At 46.5% G+C, this 21704-nt stretch overlaps 1 protein-coding gene and 5 non-coding genes across 6 annotated transcripts; 2 read left to right on the forward strand and 4 right to left on the reverse strand.

The window, feature by feature from the left end:
- Nucleotides 1-1218: 1218 nt before the first annotated feature.
- Nucleotides 1219-1292, reverse strand: Trnai-aau (transfer RNA isoleucine (anticodon AAU)). Its single transcript has one exon. It is a non-coding gene; the product is annotated as a tRNA-Ile (tRNA).
- Nucleotides 1293-1392: 100 nt separating this feature from the next.
- On the reverse strand, nt 1393-1466 carry Trnai-aau (transfer RNA isoleucine (anticodon AAU)). Its single transcript has one exon. It is a non-coding gene; the product is annotated as a tRNA-Ile (tRNA).
- Nucleotides 1467-2179: 713 nt separating this feature from the next.
- Trnai-aau (transfer RNA isoleucine (anticodon AAU)) lies at nt 2180-2253 on the reverse strand. The gene has a single exon. It is a non-coding gene; the product is annotated as a tRNA-Ile (tRNA).
- Nucleotides 2254-4051: 1798 nt separating this feature from the next.
- Nucleotides 4052-4123, forward strand: Trnaw-cca (transfer RNA tryptophan (anticodon CCA)). Its single transcript has one exon. It is a non-coding gene; the product is annotated as a tRNA-Trp (tRNA).
- Nucleotides 4124-4727: 604 nt separating this feature from the next.
- On the reverse strand, nt 4728-4825 carry Trnay-gua (transfer RNA tyrosine (anticodon GUA)). Its single transcript has 2 exons — nt 4789-4825; nt 4728-4763 (listed from the first exon to the last, which is right to left on the reverse strand). It is a non-coding gene; the product is annotated as a tRNA-Tyr (tRNA).
- Nucleotides 4826-18903: 14078 nt separating this feature from the next.
- On the forward strand, nt 18904-21215 carry LOC128721970 (polyserase-2-like). The gene is made up of 3 exons (XM_053815781.1): nt 18904-19147; nt 19233-20124; nt 20248-21215. Exons 1-3 carry the CDS (start codon nt 18904-18906, stop codon nt 20855-20857), a joined length of 1746 nt encoding a protein of 581 aa, XP_053671756.1. The 3' UTR covers nt 20858-21215.
- Nucleotides 21216-21704: the final 489 nt, after the last annotated feature.

Genomic DNA, 21704 nt, shown 5'->3' on the forward strand with positions numbered 1-21704 from the left:
AACCCGCAGCCAACTCACGCGCATCGATAACAGCTGGCAGGCAGACGCAACCAGACCCAACGTATGCAGCCTGCAAAAAAAGGGAGACTGTTGTGGCGCGAGGACACTCCCGTAGCGCCCACGGGACCAGCTTTTCCCGAGCGGTGACGTCAGTCCGTTAATGCAGTTACACTGCTCTGCTGGTGAGCTTGCTGGTGAACATTCTCCGTGCTTGCGTTCCTTTGCAGAACGTATTCGTTTACCATCCGCTGGAGCCCGGTGGAAACGGAATGCACATGGAATGGAGCTATTGGTCGCTAACAACACGACTCACGAACGCCTCGAAATTGCAATCGCAACATTAGCTATGCCCATTTGGCTTACACACGCTTGTTTGCACGTCCCCGTGTGCCGTTTGCTTTCCTAACTAACGAAACCGTATTTTGCTTTTGGCCACCACGAAAACAACACACAAAGAACCAGACGTTTCGCTGGGGTATGCAGCGCACGGGAGCTGTTTTCCTTTTCCACAGGATTTTGACGTTTCGCACCGGTGTGTTGGTGGTAGTGGCGGAAATCCTTTGCAACATTCTCACTCCTCCCGGCGGGAGGATTCGCTCCTGGCACGTACGCACACTAGCACAAGGCGAGCTGTTCTACGCGGGGAGAAGCAACAAACGCTACCATATCACCTCACCGTTGGTGCACTGGCGCGTCGGGCACGTCCTTAAGCATCCTTACATTAGTGCGGTGCATTAAGCAGGATTCTCCTGTGTGCGAAGATTCTCGGTTCTCTTGCATTTGCACACTTAGTACACTACCGTTTTGTACGGTTAGCAAATAAACTACGCGCTCATGGCGAATGTAAATATTTGTGACCAACTGACAGCTAGCGAAATGCGAGCAGTTGCGCAGTCGAGCAGTGTTCGCGTGGGCGCCTCACGGAAGCGACCCTGGCGGCTGGTTTGTGAAGCACGGTTTCGGTGCAGGAGCGCATTATCCTGCACTAACGGGCAATCACGTGGTTTGATCACGTTTTTCAAAAACTCTATCGCTCTATCAAAGTGGGTGTCGTGCATAGATTCATGAGGGATTTGCTAAAGCGGGCTTTTTAAGCAGAAAAAAACAGCTTGGTGACGATTTAATAGACGAAAATGAATATGAAAACATTCAGCCAATACGTGATCGATTTAATGGAAAAAGGATATTAAATTCATACGTACAAAAACGTTAATGCGTTGGCCCCAGAGAGGATCGAACTCACGACCTTCGCGTTATTAGCACGACGCTCTAACCAGCTGAGCTATGGGGCCTGTTGATTGTTAAAAGTGCGTTAAAATTTATGTTTTTTCTTAGTTATGGATGCGTAATAAAATAAACATACTTTATTCTATAACAAAACGAATTCTACATTGGCCCCAGAGAGGATCGAACTCACGACCTTCGCGTTATTAGCACGACGCTCTAACCAGCTGAGCTATGGGGCCTATTGCTTAAGAAATTGATAGGTACGGTTTCGCAACCCAGCGTAACATTGTTGGCTTCTTTTCTAGCCCAGCTTATCTAGCGCTACTCACTAGAATCAGATCGATAAAAGCACGTGGTGCGGTGTTATATATAGGAACTCAAATCTCTTCTTTTCTATTTTTATAACATTTCTGAGCAGCATTTTTTATTCATTTAGCCTTACAAGAAATTCAATTTATGCCACCTCACAAGGCAACAATAACTTTTTCAATTGGTTGCTTATATGAATGAACACAAAATATTTCGTATTAATTTTATTGCCTTTGGGGCAAAATTCATACTTTTATATTATGTCACATTTGTGCGTTACATTTTTTAAGTTTTATTACATTGCTTACTAAAATATTATTAATAAAGAAAACAATTCTTTGAATCTTATGGGATACACGTGTGTAATCAAAATTGCTCAATTATAGGTGAACAAGCAAATACTTTTGATAGACATTGAAAGCACTGTTAGTCATATTGTGTATTACCTTTGAAGTTATACTTCTACTTGTGGAACAGTAGTGCGTGTGTTTGTTTCTGTTGTTGTTCCATCAGTACTTAGTTAATTACTTAAGAAGTTAGTTGTTGAGTATTTTTTTTTCTTAGTACTTTTAGTAGTAACCATTACACTACTCAAGTTATGTAAGGTTTATCGTGAATTTGTTAAACAAAAACGAAGGTTTTTTGGCTCCAGAGAGGATCGAACTCACGACCTTCGCGTTATTAGCACGACGCTCTAACCAGCTGAGCTATGGAGCCGCTTGCTTATCATGCCAAATCTGTATATTTATTAATTAATCGATCGTTGCTTATGAGATTAGATTATTAGAATAATCACCGAGTCAAATACAACCGTTGGACTGATGTAAACTTTTTGTTGTATTTTTAAAGCAATACAAACCCAATGAACCATCACCGTTGATAACGTACCTGCTCCGATAAGGATTACCGCCATGTAATTACCCACACTTAAACCATGGGTCTTTCCTCTTGATAGGTCGAAGAGCCGAATCGGAATCATCTTTATGTGCGGGATTTGCCCTGTACCTTTAAATAAAAACCAGCCCTCGAGAGGGCATGCTCTGGTGCGGCTCACAACATAAGCTATGTATTATTAATGCGTCCTGAGCCGCCGCCGTACGTCTCGGGCATTGATTGGAGGCTTTGTGAGGATGAAGCAAAATAATGTACGAAAAAAAGAGAAACATAACTCACGCTACGCTGAGTGCTCCCAAGAGGGGATGGGGGAGGAACCAGGATGAGGCCTCATCATAATCATCATCCAGCGTATTATCGAATCAAACGGAGCATCCCGTCGTTTCATTAGCATGAATAATTGATCTCTCTATCGGAAGCGTACGCGGTGCTCTGCAATGCAAGGAGCAACATCCGGAAAATCCGGAATTTCATACATGTTTAAGGGGCAAATACAACGTTCGTCAAATTAGCAGCCACATTAGCAGAGGAGACGGTGGCAAAGGGAGCGCTGGAAGGTCGGTCGGATGGTCCGGAAGGATCAATTTCCACCCACCGTGGTCCGGTACGCGCGCAATAAGATTAGAATAAACAAGCGGTTGCAGCTTTACGCCGCATGTAGCATTCTTCAACGGATGTTGGAGCACCGAAAAATGGCACAACCCTTGCAGGGGAAGGCCAGGGGCCGACGGGTTAAATCGTTACATGATGAAGTACACCGAAGTACGGCCGGTCGCGTTTCATCGCTTCCGCTTGGCAGACGGGTTGGGAAGAACGCCAGCAAAAAGCCGGGAAAATTCTTGAGCCAAAAAAAAAAAGGAAAAGAGAATTCAATTAAAACTTTGCTTTTCTCTGTGCAAAAGACCTCCGGCCCTCTGGGTGGCTCACGAACTGGATTGAAACTGAGACGCCGAGTTGAGCCCGCACACCGGCAAGGGTTTGAGTGGAAAACAAAATGACCGCACTAGCTTTTCGTCTCCGGTCTTCTCACTCTTCCAATTTGGTACCGTCGGTTTGGTCAAGTGGTAGAGAAAGCGAACGAAACGCGAGGAATCATGATGCAGGGAAATTCGAACACCTTCAAACGCTGCCAACCTCTCTCTCTCTCTCTCTCTCTCTCTTTTACTGGATCCGTTTATCCTTTCCCCTTCGGACGCGCCATCACGTGACCTGTTGCGAAATAATCGCCACCGTCCGGCTAACTTTGACCGGGGCTTGCGGGTGAGCTTGGGATGTGTTTAATCAATTTTAGTTTAATTAAAATTCACTTTACCGAAACTGGATTATAACTTACAGGTGGAGAAAGTGATGGCAAGGAGTGGCTGAACGATGAGAGCGATGGGTTGGGGTCGGGATTTTGTTTGATTTTTGTTTGGTCTCGTATGCGCCCGTTGCCGCCTGCCTTTATAAGGATTTGACAGCGATCGCAAGCAGAGTTTTCCGATCGCCAACCCCGGACATAGACCAGCGAAAAGGTCGGGGGTCCTTTCTACTACGTGCCAGTATATTTATATCTTCGTTTGAAAGAAGAAAGTGGTTTTGACAAGCACTCGAGCAAAGGACAGTAGTGCGCAGATACGAAGACTCCGTGGCGCAACGGTAGCGCGTCTGACTCCAGATCAGAAGGTTGCGTGTTCAAATCACGTCGGGGTCAAAAGATTAAAATAACATCACCTGTTGATGTAAAGGTGTATATTTTATATTCTACAGGAAAAGTTAAAAAGAAAAGCGGGGAGAGGAGTAGCTATAGAGAGCCAGCCAGATGTATTACGACTTTTCAAACGGCGCGCAAGCTAGCTTCCAGTAGTATCTGGTGTAGGTTGGTAGGATCAGGCAGGATATTTCTTAGGGTGTAACCTGTAATCTATTACAACATCATCCCACTCAAAAACCTCTTACTCTGCATAATTAATTTTGCTTCACACAATTTTTTTAATACCCAAACTTTATAAATTTGTATAATCATGCAAACATAAGTAGTATTTTCATTAAAATTGTCTTGATAGAATAAATTAAGGATATGGATACGAATACATACGCCATGGCATGTATAGCTTGATGATTCAAATCTACGTTTTCCATTTTGTTATTCGTTAGTGAATTCATCTATGTTGCACTATTGCTTTAGTATAACTGCTTCAAATGTTACTGCATATAAAACATTACCTAAATTTGTAAAATAAATTTTACTTTTACAATTTCTAAAAGATATGGTATTGCATTTAATAATTACAAACAAAAAAACATGTTCTCGTCTCTCCTTCGAGCCGGATTTGAACCAGCGACCTATGGATTTCTCTATTGCTGTTTCGACAACCACTACAGTCCACCGCTCTACCAACTGAGCTATCGAAGGTTGATGAGGAGCCAATGAGTAGGCTGCGATCAGCGTGGGCACCGTGAGTGCCTTAAGTAGTAGCAGATAAGTCGCGTTCACTTGCATTTGTCGCACAAGAACAAAAAAAGTAAACGATAGACGAAACTCTGCAGCTGCATCGATGAAGATTCGAACAAATTGAAATAAGCACCGCAAGTTTCAAGGATGGGTGAAAAACAAATGAAACCGAACTGTTATCAGCTAAAACCACGTGGCCGTCGGACTCGGGGGAGGTAATTAAACGTTAACAATAAATTGTTTGCCTGCGCTGCTAGCCAGAAGAGGACCTTCTGCCTTCCATAGTGAGCATAATTAATCGCGCGCTAGGGTCTTTCAGGAGGTAAGCAGCTGAATCGACTTCTAGCAAGTTCTGGAAAGATGCAAAAGTTGCGCTTCTCGGTAATTGGTGCGACGGTTGAGATTTTATTTACTTATAAAGTTTTGCAACTCCATTACAAGAGCCATTGGTAACACTTGGTATCGGAGCGCCAAACGGTCTAAAAAGTCCTGCACCTGCATCATTATAACAACGGAAAAATATGCTATAAATTGTAGTCGTTGGTAAAAAACATTCTTTTATACATAATGTTTTGGAACAAATAAATAGGGTATCATTTTATTGCATTAATTCGAATCCTACCATACAAAAAAAAGCTAATATTACGTATCATAGTGAGCACTACTTCAAGGCTGCAAAATTCTTTTAATTACTGAGTATTGATAAACTCTTTGCGGCACAATTACGCTCACAACTGGAGCAAGTTTCAACAGCTTTGCAGCATTGGCCAGTGCTGGTGCCTAGGTAGTCGACTTGACACTCCCCGCACTTCACTTAGTGCGAGTACAACAACAGCAACAACAAAAAAATAAAACATGGCGGAGGCTGGTAAAAAGTTTCCCCATTAATTTACCCCGTCCCTTTTCCGTCCGTTACGTTGGATGCGAGATGCGATCGGCGAAGGATAAAGTGTTTTAATCCTTGGCGCCAGCGTTCGGACTCGGCCAGAAACTCGCGTGGTCATTCTGCAACCGGCAGCTTGGTGCCGGATTATGCCTCCACCAGTGGGCAACAATAAAAATGGAAAAAGAACATTTCCATCGCTACATGCCAGTCCCACTGGCCGTTGGAAGCTTCGGACGCGCTTGCCGTTGTAATTGAAATTCAGAAGATTAAGCACTAATTATTCATTCATTGAATCCCACCAACTCAAACACACATACACACGGAACTGTCTCCCGCTGATGGACGGGACGATTCCAGGACACTGACATGACATGCCACTACGCGCACGTCCACGATGACGACATCACCGGGGATATTGAAGCAAATTAATTTCCAATTCACTTCTCGCCCGGACACGCCTCGGAAGCACCTCGCGAAATGGAAAAGGGTTGCTTGGCTTTCAGACTCCAGCTAGGGTGGGCAGATGTTTTCGGGGTGACCCATCCAGCAAGTCAAGTTGCACGATCGCTAGATCGGTTTTGATTCGCTAAATTTTGCATGTAAATTCGGGACTACCTCCTCATATGATCACTCTCATAATCCTGCCAAAGGACTGGGCAGCATATGCTAGAGGTATGTTATTTGTCTGCGTTTTTTTTCACGTTCACCTTATCTCCATCCACGGCTTCGTTTCGAGTACCCGGAAAGGACGCACCGGCGAGTCGAACTGGGCCGTAAATTTAATTAAACACCTATTCATGGTGGCAAATTTCAATCGTACGTGTGTATGATGGTCACAGCGTTATGGCAGCATCCTTCCACGCTGGCTACCGGTGGGGAAAACTTTATCCACCTTCCGTCCAACCTGAGCCTGACCGTACACGGCACGATCTCGGGAGATTTGCAGAACGTACCGGTGCCATAATTGGACTTGGCCGAACCGGCATTGGACTTCTCCTGGCCACGGGTACTACCGGTTGGAAACTCACGCCGTTGACGCAATTATACCGGGTCGCATAAGTTAATGCCGGGACGGGGCTCGAAACCTCGACGATGGGGTAAAATCACGCCCGAGCCATTCTTGGTTGGCTGGGACCGGCGATTTGCGGCCCGGTACGAATCACACTCGTCGGGCCGTAATCGCAATCGTGAAGAGAAGCATAAATTCATTTTAGCTAATAATATTATTTTATCATCACCTCTGATCGGTACCCGTTTGCAACGGCAGCCGTGGGTGGGAAAATCCCCCGAGTGGACCTTTATTAGTCGAAACCGGATGGTTCGTGTGTGATTGTCCTGGGGAAGCAGCATGCAGCTTGTGCCGACGATGTTCACTGGTGGATGATGGTTGCATTAATTGTTGAATAATGGATGAATTAAGTCCTGTTGGAGTTCAGTTTTCAGCAGCGTGCTAACGTTCCGCATAAGTAATTATCATTAACGTTTATTTTTTTGCTGGCGATGCTGATTAATTTTTAAATATATTTGTGCATATTTCTCGATTTATATTTTAAACATAACCTACTTGATTCCAGTTCCAGTGATCATCGCTGGGAAGGTTTTTAACTGTTATCATATGGCCAATGGAGCTACTTGTCAAGAAACACTGACAAATATATAAGCATTAATGCAGCTGTGAGCATAACCCTGCACGAAACCGGATTAGAGGCCAGTTCGCATCGGGAAAATCCGTTCCCATTTCCCGCTGAGCGGAAAACTCGCATGGGAAATCATCCGTAGGGCCCCACCTCGACAAAACGCCACAGACGGCCGACGCCTCAATTAGGCGACCAGGATCGAGGATGATCACGAACTGAATGCACACCGGAACGTCCGGCTCAGAAATGGTTCAATTATTTTTAATGAATTGAATCACCTGTTCTGCTGGGCTTGGATAGAAACAGGCAGGCATCCTGAAAACGAGGGAACCCGACAATGCAACAAGTGTCGGCAACAATCCAGGCCTTGTCGAATCCCCAGGATCACGATGGACGCCCTAATTGTCGGAAACCTACCAAATGGATTAGGTTCGATGCAACGCGTTGCTGCTTATCGTCGGCTTCGGCTTCCGACTGGAGGCAATTCAATCGTGCACGTAGCGAGAGGAAACCCACCAGGATGAAAAAGAACGTCACGAAAGGGTTTAGGGACATCGGTTTGGGCGGCATCCCTTCCGGGGACAGTGTTTCTATTTTCCTTACTCGGTTTACCGGCCCCGAGTGGCAGGTTGTTTAGGAGCACCCCGAACATAGCTAGGATGTAGAAAAGCTCCTAAAAGCTTGCCCTTTCGACCTACTCGTTCCACCGAGTAGTGGTGCTCCTTGACGTTGAAGAGTGGTAGAGCAGAACGGAAAAAAACACCCGAGCACAGAGCGACAGAAATGAGAGGTTAAACCCAACCACAAACTAGGCATCCCAGGAATTAGTCCTTGTACGGGTCCTTGCACGGGTGGCTCCACCCAGTGGAGTCCCTACCCAGCCCATCGAAAGGCCAACGGGATGTGAAAAACCTTTCAACCAACCTCATGGCCTACTCGTTACTAATGTGTCAGTCAGTTTTTCCCATGATTAACTTTTCCATATTTAATGAGTCAAAATGTTGCCAAAGGATTAGCTTTTAACTGCCGTTGCCATTTTTGCGTCCGCTTGGCTGCGCTCGGGGCGTTTTTCCTCAAGCGGGTGGCAGGTGGTGTTGTCGGTTCTGGTACCAGTACCGCATCAAAGGGTTCGTTCCGCCAGGAATTCTGCTCCTGTCGGCCCTGTTGAGTAGGATCCGGGACTGAGCGAAACGAGCCTGCGAATCCAGGCCCCTCATCTTTCCCGGGGGCTTCCAGGTTGCGTGGTATGGATCGAGGTGGGTGGGTTCGGTTTACTTCCCCCCCCCCCCCTCACTTCCCCATTTCGTGTTTAATAACCTGTGCTGCACCGGGGCCAAAATCCGTTTCCGTTCAGCCTTCAGGAACGATCCGCTCCTTGCCTGGAGGCAAGCGGGCGCGATGGCGAAAGAAATTAAAATTGCGAAAAAAAAAGTGGGGAAAAAAATAAATCGGAAAATCCTGCTTCATGCTGCTCACCGGAGATCCAGCACGCGCTGTTCGCTTCGGAATGGCATGAAAATTTAATGCATTTTCTTCACAATTACGGTCCGACTTCCAGCTCAAGTCCGGGCCGCTGCTGGTGGTGGTGGGTCTTTCGTGAATACATCGTTTTGAAATCTTTTCCTTAAATCAGTTTTCTTCTTGTAATACAAGCCACAGTGTTGTTTTTATTAGACTTTAAATAAACAATTAAATTTGTATGCAAGGATTTGTAAAGGGTTCAATTTTCCAAATCTTTTCTATCTATTTTATTTAAAGATTTTTTTTGCCAAAATATTGTACGTAAAGTCTTTTGAATGCTGCATGTGTACGTTTACATGCCAAAGAGTTCTGTTAACGTAAAGTTATGAATATTATTTTTCATCTACTTTCTGGCCCAGTGATGTGCTTAAACCCCGGTTTGATATTACAATAATTTGCGTATTTCCGTGGATTAAAAATAATATTCGTAATAGCGAGCAGCACAAAAGTTTCGCTTACATCTGGGTGCACCACGATACGATCAAACGGTATTACTTTGGCGTCGATGGAGAAGCGCAACGCTTTATTTTTCATTTTTGGTCTTTCCAGCACGCTCGAGAGCAACACCGACTGTGCAGACCAGTGAGGTGTTAAGCTGATTAAACGTAATTAATACGTTTGAGTTTTCGCATGCGTGCGGAGAAAAATGCATCCGGGCTGCTGAAAGATCACCACAGGCCGTCATCAGCCATCGGATGCCACTACATTTCCCGTCAGTATTAAATCGCTTACGAGGGAGCATGATTTAAGTCTTATTTTTATCGCACTGCATGCATTAAATACTCCATTTTGCTTATAGGGCGTTTATTATTAAATCGTCTTCAAAGAAGAATTCGACTTTATATACGTTAGACGACGTTTGTATTTGTTTGCAAACAGTACAAACAGATGTCTTCGATTGGGTCGATTTAGGAAAATTTACACCCTTTAATAACTCATCACATCGCACATGACATTTATGAATCAATTATCGCATCTGTATGAAGCAGTTGAATAAGCTTGTTGTTTGTTTGACAAACACGAATTGTTAAAAAAAAAAAGCTCTATTAAATTTGTGCACTGTAGCACGGTCATCTACCTGAGCCAGCAGAACCCAGGGCCCGTATCAGTATACTAGAGAGTTAATTTCATTTGAAAAGTTTTCCTTATCCCTTTCGTGGGGCTGTTTGCTCTGTCCTTTATTTCATTTAGGTAATTTTTTTTTGGGGTGTGTTAAAATTGTACCTTTTCGCCACGCCAACTCACCCACACCCTGAACGCACATGTGACGCAGAAGGAGTACTACAACGGCTCCTTTTTCCCGCGAACATCGGGCTCGCGGATCTTTCCTGTGGTCATAAAATGGCGCCCGATTGGCCTCGAATGTTGCGCACGAAGTGTGTGTGTGTGTGTGTGTGAATTAAATTCGACCGCCGGCCGGTTGTGTTTTAGTTCGTTCTTTGTACGGTTCGCAAGGCCAACACAAAGGGCTGTGGGCTGTATTTTTTTTTTGGTTCTGTTGCACGCCCATCATCCCAAAGGGATCCTAATTCAACATCAAACGGAGCCCCACGGCGAGGACACAATTGTTTGCACACCGTACAGCGTACAGCCAAAACCCGCGGCGTTGGGTTTGCGGTCGCGCAACATGGCGGCGTATGCTGCCGGGAAAGTTTTCCTCCCGAGCGTGTGGGTATCGCGTGTCCTAATGTTGAGGGCTCTCACGCCTACCCTGGCCCACTCGGGATAATGTGGCACCTCGGGCGTGGAAAGGGGTTCCGCTGGGACCGGATCGCGGCCGCACATCATTATCCCGGGCTCGAGAGCGCGTTGGGCTGGGGACGAGTGTTAAAGTTTCGTAATTAAATTAAAATATGTTTCAATCGGGCCGACCGTTCGGAGTGTTGATTTTGCCCTCACGCCCGTACACGCCCGGTTTTGTGGGCATCGGAATCTGCACCGATCCGGCCACTTTTCGACCGAGCAGCCGCTTTGTAAAGGTAGCCGCTTCAATTCGCTGGACTCGCTCGCATCGAGTGCAATCGGAAGAGAGAACAGGAGAAAAAAAATGGTACAAAATACAAATATATAACTCCGAAACAGCTCGCTCGAGTCACAGCTGCGGCCATTCCCTTCCGGTGCTGGAGTTTTCGAGCCCGGGGGGGGCGCCCATTTTGCGAACATGATTTGTTTTAACCGAACCCAAACTTTAACCAAACAGACAGCATCCGATTCGGGACTGGTTCCCTGTGCACGGTGGCTTCTTGGGAGAAGTTTTGTGGCCACACCCGGGAACTGGCTGGCACGAGCAGGTGGATGGATGATTAAAGGCCCGAAAGGTGGAAATGAACTACATCCATTTTCCCGGGATTTTCCACCCCCACGCTGGGGTGTCGGAAACGTCGGTTTAGAATCGAGCAGTCGTTGGCGAGTGGGAGCCACGTTTGGGAGAACTCTGGTACGGTCTTATTCATGCATCCGTACCAAAAGATGCTCTCTTTTGGATGGGAATGAATCGAAAAGTGCACGGAAGGAACTGGCCCCATGGTCTTGGTGGTATGAAGTCCCAGGATGCGATGCGAGAACGCGAGTTTATTCACTGAAACGATAACAAACTGCAGTAAATGGTTGCACATCGTTAAAGAAGGATTAAAATCCAACGGAACCAGTGAACCAAATGTTTTCTGAAAGACGAAAAGCGGAACACATATGAGCAAACTTGGCACTAACACTAGCTAAGAAAGAACAACTTTATAATTCAAAGTTTGCTGCAGAAAACAATAGCACCAGTGTACGGTATTTATTTTTGAAAATTTTGCATTATTTTTCAGTCATATTATTTAGAAAAAAAAGACACTCCCTCGATTCTAATATTCCATCCGCCTATGATTGCCCCTCAAAACTCATTACCCGGTTGCAACTAAGCCCTACGGATGGAGCAAACACGATGCAAGGCGCCCAACCGACCTCGAAACTTCCGGCACCGGTGCACCAGATGGCGCAAAACGGAGCCGCACGATTTATGGGACCATATTTCCCAGCCGTTTCGTTTCGGCCACACCACGAACCACGGAACCGCAGTTGTTTGACGAAGCAGCAGTTCTATTTCTTCGCAACCGAACGCCACCACATCCTTGAGGGTGTGGTGGGTGAAATTTACGAAGCCATTTACCGGCACCCGCTCGGGTGGTCAGCTGCGGGACGTTTCTTGGTGAATATTTTTTTTCTTCTTTTCGTTAACTCCTGTTTTTCAGCGCTAGCGCTTCTAGTTCACGTTTTTCGCATGCACCACAGGCGGCCTACGACCGACGGAGCCAAACATCGGTTGTTTATTGTTTATTTATTCACTTATCAGATTAAGCGAAATCTCGGGCCAGGATGGCCACAACCGACGCCACCTTCTGGAGCGAAAAACAACGGCCTGGGAGTGGGAGCATTTTATTTTGATAATTCGCGGCATAAAACATCCACCATCTCGGACCGCTCTGGGGAATGGGAGAATAATATAAAACGTGCGGTGGCTTCCGGTGGTGGGCGTGGGAAATCGCAGATGGATGAGATTCGGACCGGCCGGGCATAATTGAACTCGAACAACTCCCGGCCCCACTTAAGCCTGTCTATTAATTTCCATTAGTTAATCGCTAATCTCGTTCCCATCAAAGCGCCCTCTGGTGGTGGGGGCGCCCATCCCATCGGTGACGTTGCCATAGTGGAGACGCAAAAAATAAAACGAATGATAACGGAGCATCGCGGAACAGCGTTTTAGTTATTTATGGCAACCGAAAAATGTCTCCTGTCTGTTGGGAGGATGGGAAAAATACCGGCACACGGTGGTCCTTCCCTGGGGTGATTTTGGAGGGCCGCAAACAAACAATCCTGATGGAGCACCGAGCGACCGAGAAACGCATTACCAAAACACACACGCGGGCACACAAAAAAAAACGGAAAAAAAAACACTCGAATGCCATCCTCCGACATCCTGCGACAGGGAGGATGTGTCTGTGCCAACCGTCTTAAACCTGTGCGCTGCGCGGAACGCGTTATCCCGCCGGCAAAGTTACTTCGTCAGTATAAATTATTCCGTCAAAAGCACCGCCCATATGTTGGGTGAAATTGAATTAAATTATTTTTTCCCCTACGGCGCCAGGCCGCGGGGGCACTCCGAAGGAACGCCATCGTTGATTGCATACGTCAATTTATTTTTCGTTTGCAAGTGAACCACCGAAGGTCGGAGCCCGGTATGGCCAGGCGTGGGCCTGCTTTCGGCGAGAGAGAAATGAATTTTTAATCGAGTGCAGGGCGGCTCCATCTCGCAAAGGGAGAATCGTGGAGCCGTTGGGCCGGCGAATAAAGGTGGGTTTTGGGTGTTTTGCATCTCATCCGCGGACGACTGTGCGGCGGTCGTTCAAACATTTTTCCGCACAATGATTAATACCGCTGTAATCTGGCGTTGTAATTGGTTGGTGTGTTGGGTGTTTTCCGTTTTGAGCAGATGCTAAAACCACCAAACAAGAGCAAGTTCTTGCTGGAGGTGGTGCGAAATGGTACATTAATTTAATCACGGAAAAAATCCCAGCAAATGTCCTCCAATTTGCATTGGGGTGTGAAAAGCTAAGGTAAATGACACCTCAAGCGCATTTCGTTGTTTCATTTGTACGAAACCATTAGTTTCTGTCTGTTTCGGATTATGATTGATTTCGTATGAAATAGCGGTACACAAAAAGTACATAAGCAATGAAGTTTTTCTGAACATTTATTGGATTGGATCAATATTGATTTAAGACATTGTTCGAAAACAATATTAATCGTTTTTCCATGACACATAAATTTTTCATAAACATCGATCTGAAAAATGTTACTTTATAAAATCACTATATAAAACAATCAATGTAGAAAAGTAAAATTATATAAACTGCTGTTATGCTGCGACCATCTATGAATTATACTGTTTTGAATCGAGGGCTTCGATTCCTACATTCGACTGGCTGTACTATCGGAAACAACGTTAATTAGTAGCTCGTTTGGTACCTGCACAAAGGCTTGTGAAATATTTTCCACTCACGTGGTCTACACATCTTTCCTCATGAGCGAATGTGTAAGAAACATCACCCCTATGATCGAAAGCTGTGGAATAATTCGCATTTTACGCTACCATTTAAGGGAAACTCGTTATGCATGCTTTCGGAAACGAGTTTGAAATGAAATTACTTAAGGAATTTTAGGAAACAAAAAACTACCCACCCCTTTCCGGCTTACAGCAAATACGTCAGTGTGCGGGTTAGCGTAACCACAGGATAACTTCCTTTGTGGCCAACATAGACCGCTCGCAAACCGTTGACGAGTCTCGTCACATCAACAGCTTTGTCGTTGCCAAGCCGGAATAGTTGGGCAACTGATCTCGCATTAAATGAACAAGAGAGAGAGAAAAAAAACCTTCCACATAGAAGAACATTTTCCTTTCCAACCGCTTCCTGCTGTTTTGTACTATTTTGAGAGCTTTCGCAAGGCAGGGCTGTGATTTCCCGGAACCAACTCGGGGAACTCATTTGGAATGTATGAAATTAGACATCGCACCGCAACGGGAGCGATCCTGCCAAGCGTGATCCTCTTCAACAAACCCTTGCTCGAGATCGGTGCCACCGCAGGCTCAGCAAACGACTCCACCACTCGTACTGGTAGTTCCCGTGCAGCGTGCCAGGTATTTATTAATCTGATTTTAATTTAGTGCACCTCAAAGCAAAATCTCCATCAAAGCGCCTACCCGGTCCGATTGTGCGTACGGTGACCCCCGTGGACCCCAGGTGGTGGCATTTTCCTTGGGTAGAGAATTTTCCGACATCGCAAGCGGGTTGTGTGCACGAACCTGTCTTACACACGGCTATCCCTCGCCAGCCTTGGGGTGGCTTTGGTGAAGGATCATCAAAGCGAAACGAAAGGAACAGATAAACCCTCGAGGCGGTCTCGACAAAGAGCATCCGGGGATACTAGCGGTGTGGTTTCTTGCATTATTAGGATGGTTGCAGCAGCAGCGCAAAGGTTCGCTTCCGGTCGACCATGGTGGAGTGTGGAGATTTTTTTTGTGTCATACCTTTAATTAGCATGCTAGCAATGGTTTAAGCACGTTAGCTCCGGCGATGAAGGATGGGCCACGAAAGGAAGACACTTCCATCAAAAGAAGCCCTACATGCTGCACATATCGGATGCAGTAAAATGGGTGGTTTGGCAAGAGTTGGAAAAGTTCACCACTTTTTGAAAAGGGGCCACCAAGAGCGTAAGGTAATTGGGCGAGTTCTGTTGCTTTTTTGTTCGTTTTAAATTAAAAACTAGCTAAAAGGAAGCATCCACTGAACGAATGAGCCTGCTCCGATTTCGGACCACTGGTTCTGTTTGTGGTGAGGAAAAACTTATTCCCTCCCATTTGTGTTATCACCACCCACCAAATCGCAAGGACTCTCGACCGGCTGCGGAGGTGGCGAGAGAAAAAGCAACCCCCACTCATCTCAAACTGGTCAAACTCGTGAACCGGAACCGGGCAGGGTTGATTGCGCGATAAGCCCCACCAGAAAGCAGCTCGATCCGGCAAAGCCGCTTTTCCGGCGCAATCTCTTCGGTGAATGATTTTCTTCAATCGGCCAGGGTCCCCGTTGACAAGTGAAAAGCCTTTCCGACAATCGGAGCCACGGGCGAACTGGAAAACCGGAAAACGCCCCCCGGAACAAAAGATTATCTCCCAGGTCCGTTTACTGGAAGTGGGACGAGAGCAGACGTACCGAAGCAAATTGGAAAAAAAGCACGCTCTCGAAACAGCTGGACGAGCTTAGTCTGGAAAGGGAAACGATAAAGCGATGGTGCCTGTGGAAAGAATTACCACGAAAAAAGGCTCACACACATACAGACACACCCCTTAAACGTGCGATCAAAAGGATGGGCTAGTTCCGCCCGGTGCCGGGTGGAAAAATTGACAACGGCTGTTGCTGAGCCGAACGGGTGAGATCGACAGGATGCCGATTTATGATTAAAAGATTACGAACTTTCCAATCAAAAGCACGCGACCGACAGCCGCACCAGGAACGGGATTGAGAATGAAAGAACACGGCAGCATCCAGGAAGGAACGGGGTCCTCCACGAAGAGCGCCAAATTGCACTGGCAAGCGGATTTTCCTTCCATTTTTCTCACCCACACCGGGTGACGGGCGCAACCGTGACGAATGAACGGTCCGGCTAATCTCGGTCCCGTCCGTAATCCGATACGAACTGAACCGGGTGGCAATTGAACTAATTTCCTGCGAAAGCGGCCCAGTTTTAGTTTGATCTTTTGCATTTGTGCTCGTTCCCATCCAAGGATGGGCATTTTCCAAAGGTGCGCCAGCTCGAATGGGGCAAGGATATTCTAGGGAGGTGTAGAAAAAAAAGAGCTACGAAGCCGTCTTGACTGCGACACGACCGATCGATCGGAGCTGCTCGTTGTCGTCTTTATTATTTATGACTGCTTCATCATGAATCATGCTGCTTCCTCAGCGCGCTGCACATTCACCACCGGGTTGCCATTTGCATACAGCGTCCCGTGCCACAGGTCGCAAGGGTTGGAATAAATCATCGCACAAAATGCTATATTTATCGAGCACACCGTGACAGGGACGTGACTTTCTTCGCTCGGAAAAACGGATGCTGCAGGCTTCCGTCTGGGTGGGTTGGAAGAAATCATTTATCAATGCACAATATGCATAAAGCAATATTCACTCGATCGATATAAACGATCGCACCGTGCCTCGTGCACAGTGTAGATGGGAAGCATCCATCGGAAGACCATTTTTCCTGCATAAACGGGCATTGATGCATAATTTGTTCCTTACAATTATGAACCTCTAGTTGTGCATTGAGAAGTAAAATTATTTGCAATTTAAAAATACCATAACTAGATCCAAACGAAGCATAAAAGCAGCCCTTTTTGTGCCCACCAGCGTTCCCATAGTGTAATCGGTCTTAGCCGAGGGTGTGTTCCCTCGCCGCCAAGATGAACGAAGTGTATCAATTTCGTGAGGGTGCAATTTTCCGACCCCACGCACGGCTTACGGTGGAAAAAGCTAATTTGCTTCCCGGAGGTGATAAATCGTACCGGCAGTAAATCGAACACCTTCTCGAAAGCACGCTCGCGCTCGCTGATGCGCCAAGGCTTCGCCAATGAATCACGGATGCCGTTTGATCTGGCAACGGATGGGCTCCAACCACCAGCCACTCAAAAACCTTTTCCCCTCGGAGCCTCATCGTGCGAAAATGCGCTGAGGTGACGCGAGTGACGAATAAATTTACATGAAATTTTCACGCATAATTAGGCAGCGTTCCGAAGGTGTCCTGGTGGCTGTAATCCGCAATCGGGTGGGTTCAGGAGAAGGTTTTACGTTGCCATTTAAAAGGTGCCTTTGCTGGGTATTCTGGCGAGTCGGAGCGTTGTAATTATATTACACCCGCAATGGTGTCGTCTCGGTGAGGGTCGCGTGGCATGAGATCCCTTTTTTTTGTCCCCATTACTTTTAGCTGCATCCTTCGGATGTTGCGCTGCTTGGAAGAAGCTGTTGATGAAAGGCGACGCGCGCTCGCGCGCGGTCGGAGTTAATAATTCAACGCGCGAACTCGTTTAATGGATGCCGAGAAAACGGTGCGTTGCTGTGGCTGTGTGACGATTTTATTCCAACCAATTCGCCGTTCTTAAGTGTGAAATCGTTCAAATGATTCAATCGAGCGTATGAATAAATGAGGTCCTTAAGATCAAAGGGGACACGACATCCACGGTCATTGCATAATGCAAAGGGTACATGTAAGGTTACCATTATGCTTTTATGGTTCCGTGGTGATAACTTCCTTGGGAGATAATGGACATGTACCTCTGAACATGTAGTTCAACTAATATAATCTATTTGCCATTTTAATGTGTTCAAAAGCTGTCCTCAATTATCATGGTTCAACTAATGTTTAGCGTTTGTTTGTTTAAAATTCTCATAACATAGCATATACGACACAGCCTATATCGCACCGCCGTGCTAAATTTCAAAAAGAAAGTTCGTGTGAGAAGGAATCATTTTAAGAGGCGAAACTCGAGTTACCTATATCGCCTTTGTGTATACAATTCAGCAACGCTGTTATGATAGAGCGATTGCAAACTGACCTAAAAAAACCCAATAGCTGATAATGGTGATGAATTCAAATATGTTCACAAACATATGCCTGTATTACAATCATTTTTAATAATCACCATTATTTGATCACTGCATAATTTAATACACAACGAAGCGACTCAAAAACATCTAGTTTGCTGAGAGCTCAAGAGGTTGTTAAATTTTCCTTAATTCCACCTTATTTGCCCAAGAGATGATACAAGAAATTTCAACATTAAAGAGAATAAAAGAGCATCTTAGATCGCTGTGGGAGATCTTCTTCTCAGATTGAGAACATTATTTAAGACGTGTTGAAAGCGAGAGACACCAACCTGCCCAAAGATTATCAAGATTAACGCATATCCCTTTATATGAGCCGTTTGCCAAGATTTGTAACGATAGGCTGCATTAAAAACGCAACAAATGATCTTTAACCGTAGCTCAGATTTCGGCTCAGCTCATGCTCCAATGCATCCTCATTTGAAAGAAATGCGCAGCATAACGTAACGGAGGTTTACACATGATCACACTTGAAATCGATCGGTCACTCTCTTTGTCTCTCGTGATCGCTCTCTTCTTCTCGCCGTTGTCTCTCCGATCTACGCATAGCCTAGAGTCGACGGAGCATCGACACAGCCTCGAAGATCACCCACCGAAGCAACCGGTTTCAGTCTCATCCCGTTGCTGTGCCAATACAGTGGCACGATCGGTGTTGATTGAGCGTAACTTAAGTGACAACGTGTGTCAGTTTCGGTTGGGGATTTCCCCGAAACGTCAAGGCCAGTTACCCGTGTACCCACAACAACCACAGCGATCGGTGATCGTGGAACTACTGCCGGTGAGGTTATCAGTGCTGTCAGTAAGATGGGTCACGAGCGATACCCAGCACTAACTGCACTGAAGCTGCTGCTGGTACTGGCGCTTTGTGTTGTCCCAGGTTTTGCCTCCAGCTGCGGTGAGCGAAAAGTGGTTACGTTCCTAATTCTTGACGGTGAAGAAGCGAAGGATGGCTTCTGGCCGTGGCATGTCGCACTGTTCCACAACGAAGGCCGTACGTTTCGCTATGAGTGCGGTGGTACCATTCTGGACCAGAACACCGTACTAACAGGTAAACCAAAAACCCGTTTCCCGCAGCGCTGATGTCGGCTGACCTCTCGTCCCATTTTTTCTTGCTTTAACGCATCTTCCGTCAGCGGCCCACTGTGTGATGACATCGCGGGGTAAGATCGCCCGAGAGCGGTTGGTGGTGCAGGTCGGACGAAACCGGCTCTATACCTTCGACAACCGCGCGCAGGAGCATGAAGCGTTCGAGCTGATCGTACACCCGGAGTACCGGGTGAACGAAGTCCAGCATGACATGGCGTTGATCAAGCTGGCGACAGACATCACCTACACGAACTACATCCAACCGATCTGTCTGTGGAATAGGGGTGAAGATCAAAACTCGATCGTCGGATCTTACGGTACGGTAATTGGATTTGGGTATGATGAGTCGAATGCGCCAACGACCACACTGCGAGAAACCAGCATCCCGGTTGTCAGCACGATCGCGTGCATCGAGAGCAACCGAGATACGTACGGGAGTGTGCTGACGTCGAACATGTTCTGTGCCGGCACCCGACAGAGCCGTGGTGCGTGCAATGGGGACAGTGGAGGTGGTTTGTTCTTCCAGTACGACAACATCTGGTACGTGCGCGGTGTCGTGTCGTTCACGAAGGAACTGGGAAACTTGCGCGTCTGCGATCCCAAGGAGTACACGGTGTTCACGGATGTGGCGAAGTACCTGAGCTGGATCGAGCAGTACCTGCGCAAGAAGGGTCCAGGAGGTGGGACAGGCTCGTCGACCCTTGACACTGATCCACGGTTGGCGCTGTTGCCGCTGGACACGTGCGGTCCAAACCCGTACGCTAGCCGGGACGAGTCGCTCAAGCCGATCCTGGCCGGTTACCCATGGACGGGGTTGATTGAATACATCGAGGAAGGATCGCGTGAACGGAAGACCCGTTGTCAGGCGACGCTTATTAGTGATCTGTATCTAATCACAGCTGCTCACTGCGTTACTGGGCTGCCGAAGCGTTATTCTCTGTGAGTGATCCTCCCTCCACAGAGGACTATTACACAGTCTTGATCCTCGAAGATGACTAACCATGCTTGTTCTGTTTGCACTTTCTCTCTCTCTCTCTCTCTCTCTCTCTCTCTCGCTTCTAGTGCTGCCGTGCGACTCGGCGACTACAACCAGGCCACGACGACGGACTGCAGTCTAGTGGATGAACAGACCATGTGTACGCCTCCCGTCCAGGTGTTACGCATCGAGTCGGTGATCACGCACAACGCGTTTAATAAGCCACGGTTCGCGAACGACATTGCACTGGTGCGACTGCGTGATCGAGCTGACACCAGCCGGAGCAACGTCAAGCCAATCTGTCTGCCAGTGACGAACGAACTGCGAAGCGAAAAACCTGCCAAATATATGCAAACCGCCTGGACGTTCGGTGGCAACGTGCTCGAGCGATCGTTCCGCGATCGGGTCGACTCAATCGAATGTCAGAAACAGTACGTTAACAAATCAGTCTCGCTGGAGAAGACGTCGCGTCAGATCTGCATCCGGCAGCAGGAACCACCCGGAGATGGTGTAGCGTGCAAGTTCCCACTGTCGGCCGCTCCGCTTCAGCTGGTGCAGTCGGTGCAGGGTCGCAAACGATACGTTCTGCATGGAGTGCTCTCATACGGGCCGAAGTCTTGCACCGTGTTGTACCCCGATGTTTACGCTAACGTGGCCAGTTACTTGGACTGGATCTTGAGTAACATTCAGGAGTAACTGCCGGCGTTGTCGGTAATCTCCATTTCGTAATGTACTCTTACTAATACATATCTCAGGGGAAAACAGAAGATACAGAAAGATCATTCCGATAAAAAAAGACGTTTGTCAGATAACGTGGCACGAACGTTGATTAGCAGGTATCGAATGTTATCTGCGGTCGATTCAAGCGATGATTTCATTAGCTAACGATAGAAAAAAAAAACAACATGATGCTGAAAACCGGATATCCAATGTCATGCTCCGTATCTCGTCTCTTGTATGCCGAATTGAAAGATTACTGTAAAATGAGCGACGATCTTTTGTTTGGTCGTAGAATTTCTTTGTAAGAAAGCAAATAAATTAAAAACTGATTCATTTAAACGAACAAAACACAGAGTATGTTTTACATTAGCAGTATATAGGTTTAGCACAGTCGTGAACATTGATATAATTTTTAAACTAACTTTATTGACTTTTTCGTCTTTACTACAACAAAAATGAAAATAGCCAACATAAAAAATAAACATTCATCGCATATGTAAATCTGCCTGGTAAAAAAATATCAACCTACACCCCAAAGAAATGTAAATCCCCGGCTCATCTTCGAGAACCAAAGAAACTGAAATCGAATTCTCTACTCACCACGAATGCGGCATTGCAGCGTGAGTAAAATGTGAACTTTGCGGTTCTTCTCCGTGATTTCTTCTCCCTGGCTCAATTGGCACTGATAGGAGGATCACTGAACAGCAAGATTTATTGTCAGTTTCGCCCCAGACGCTGATTCCCACTGGTCGTGTACGGTTCTCGGCAGCAGAGAACTCATTCGTAGCCGGATTTTCGTAATTCGGATTGTGGTAGCCGGGGA

The sequence above is a fragment of the Anopheles nili genome, chromosome 2, assembly GCF_943737925.1.
Source record: "Anopheles nili chromosome 2, idAnoNiliSN_F5_01, whole genome shotgun sequence".
In the NCBI taxonomy this organism is placed as follows: Eukaryota; Metazoa; Arthropoda; class Insecta; order Diptera; family Culicidae; genus Anopheles; species Anopheles nili.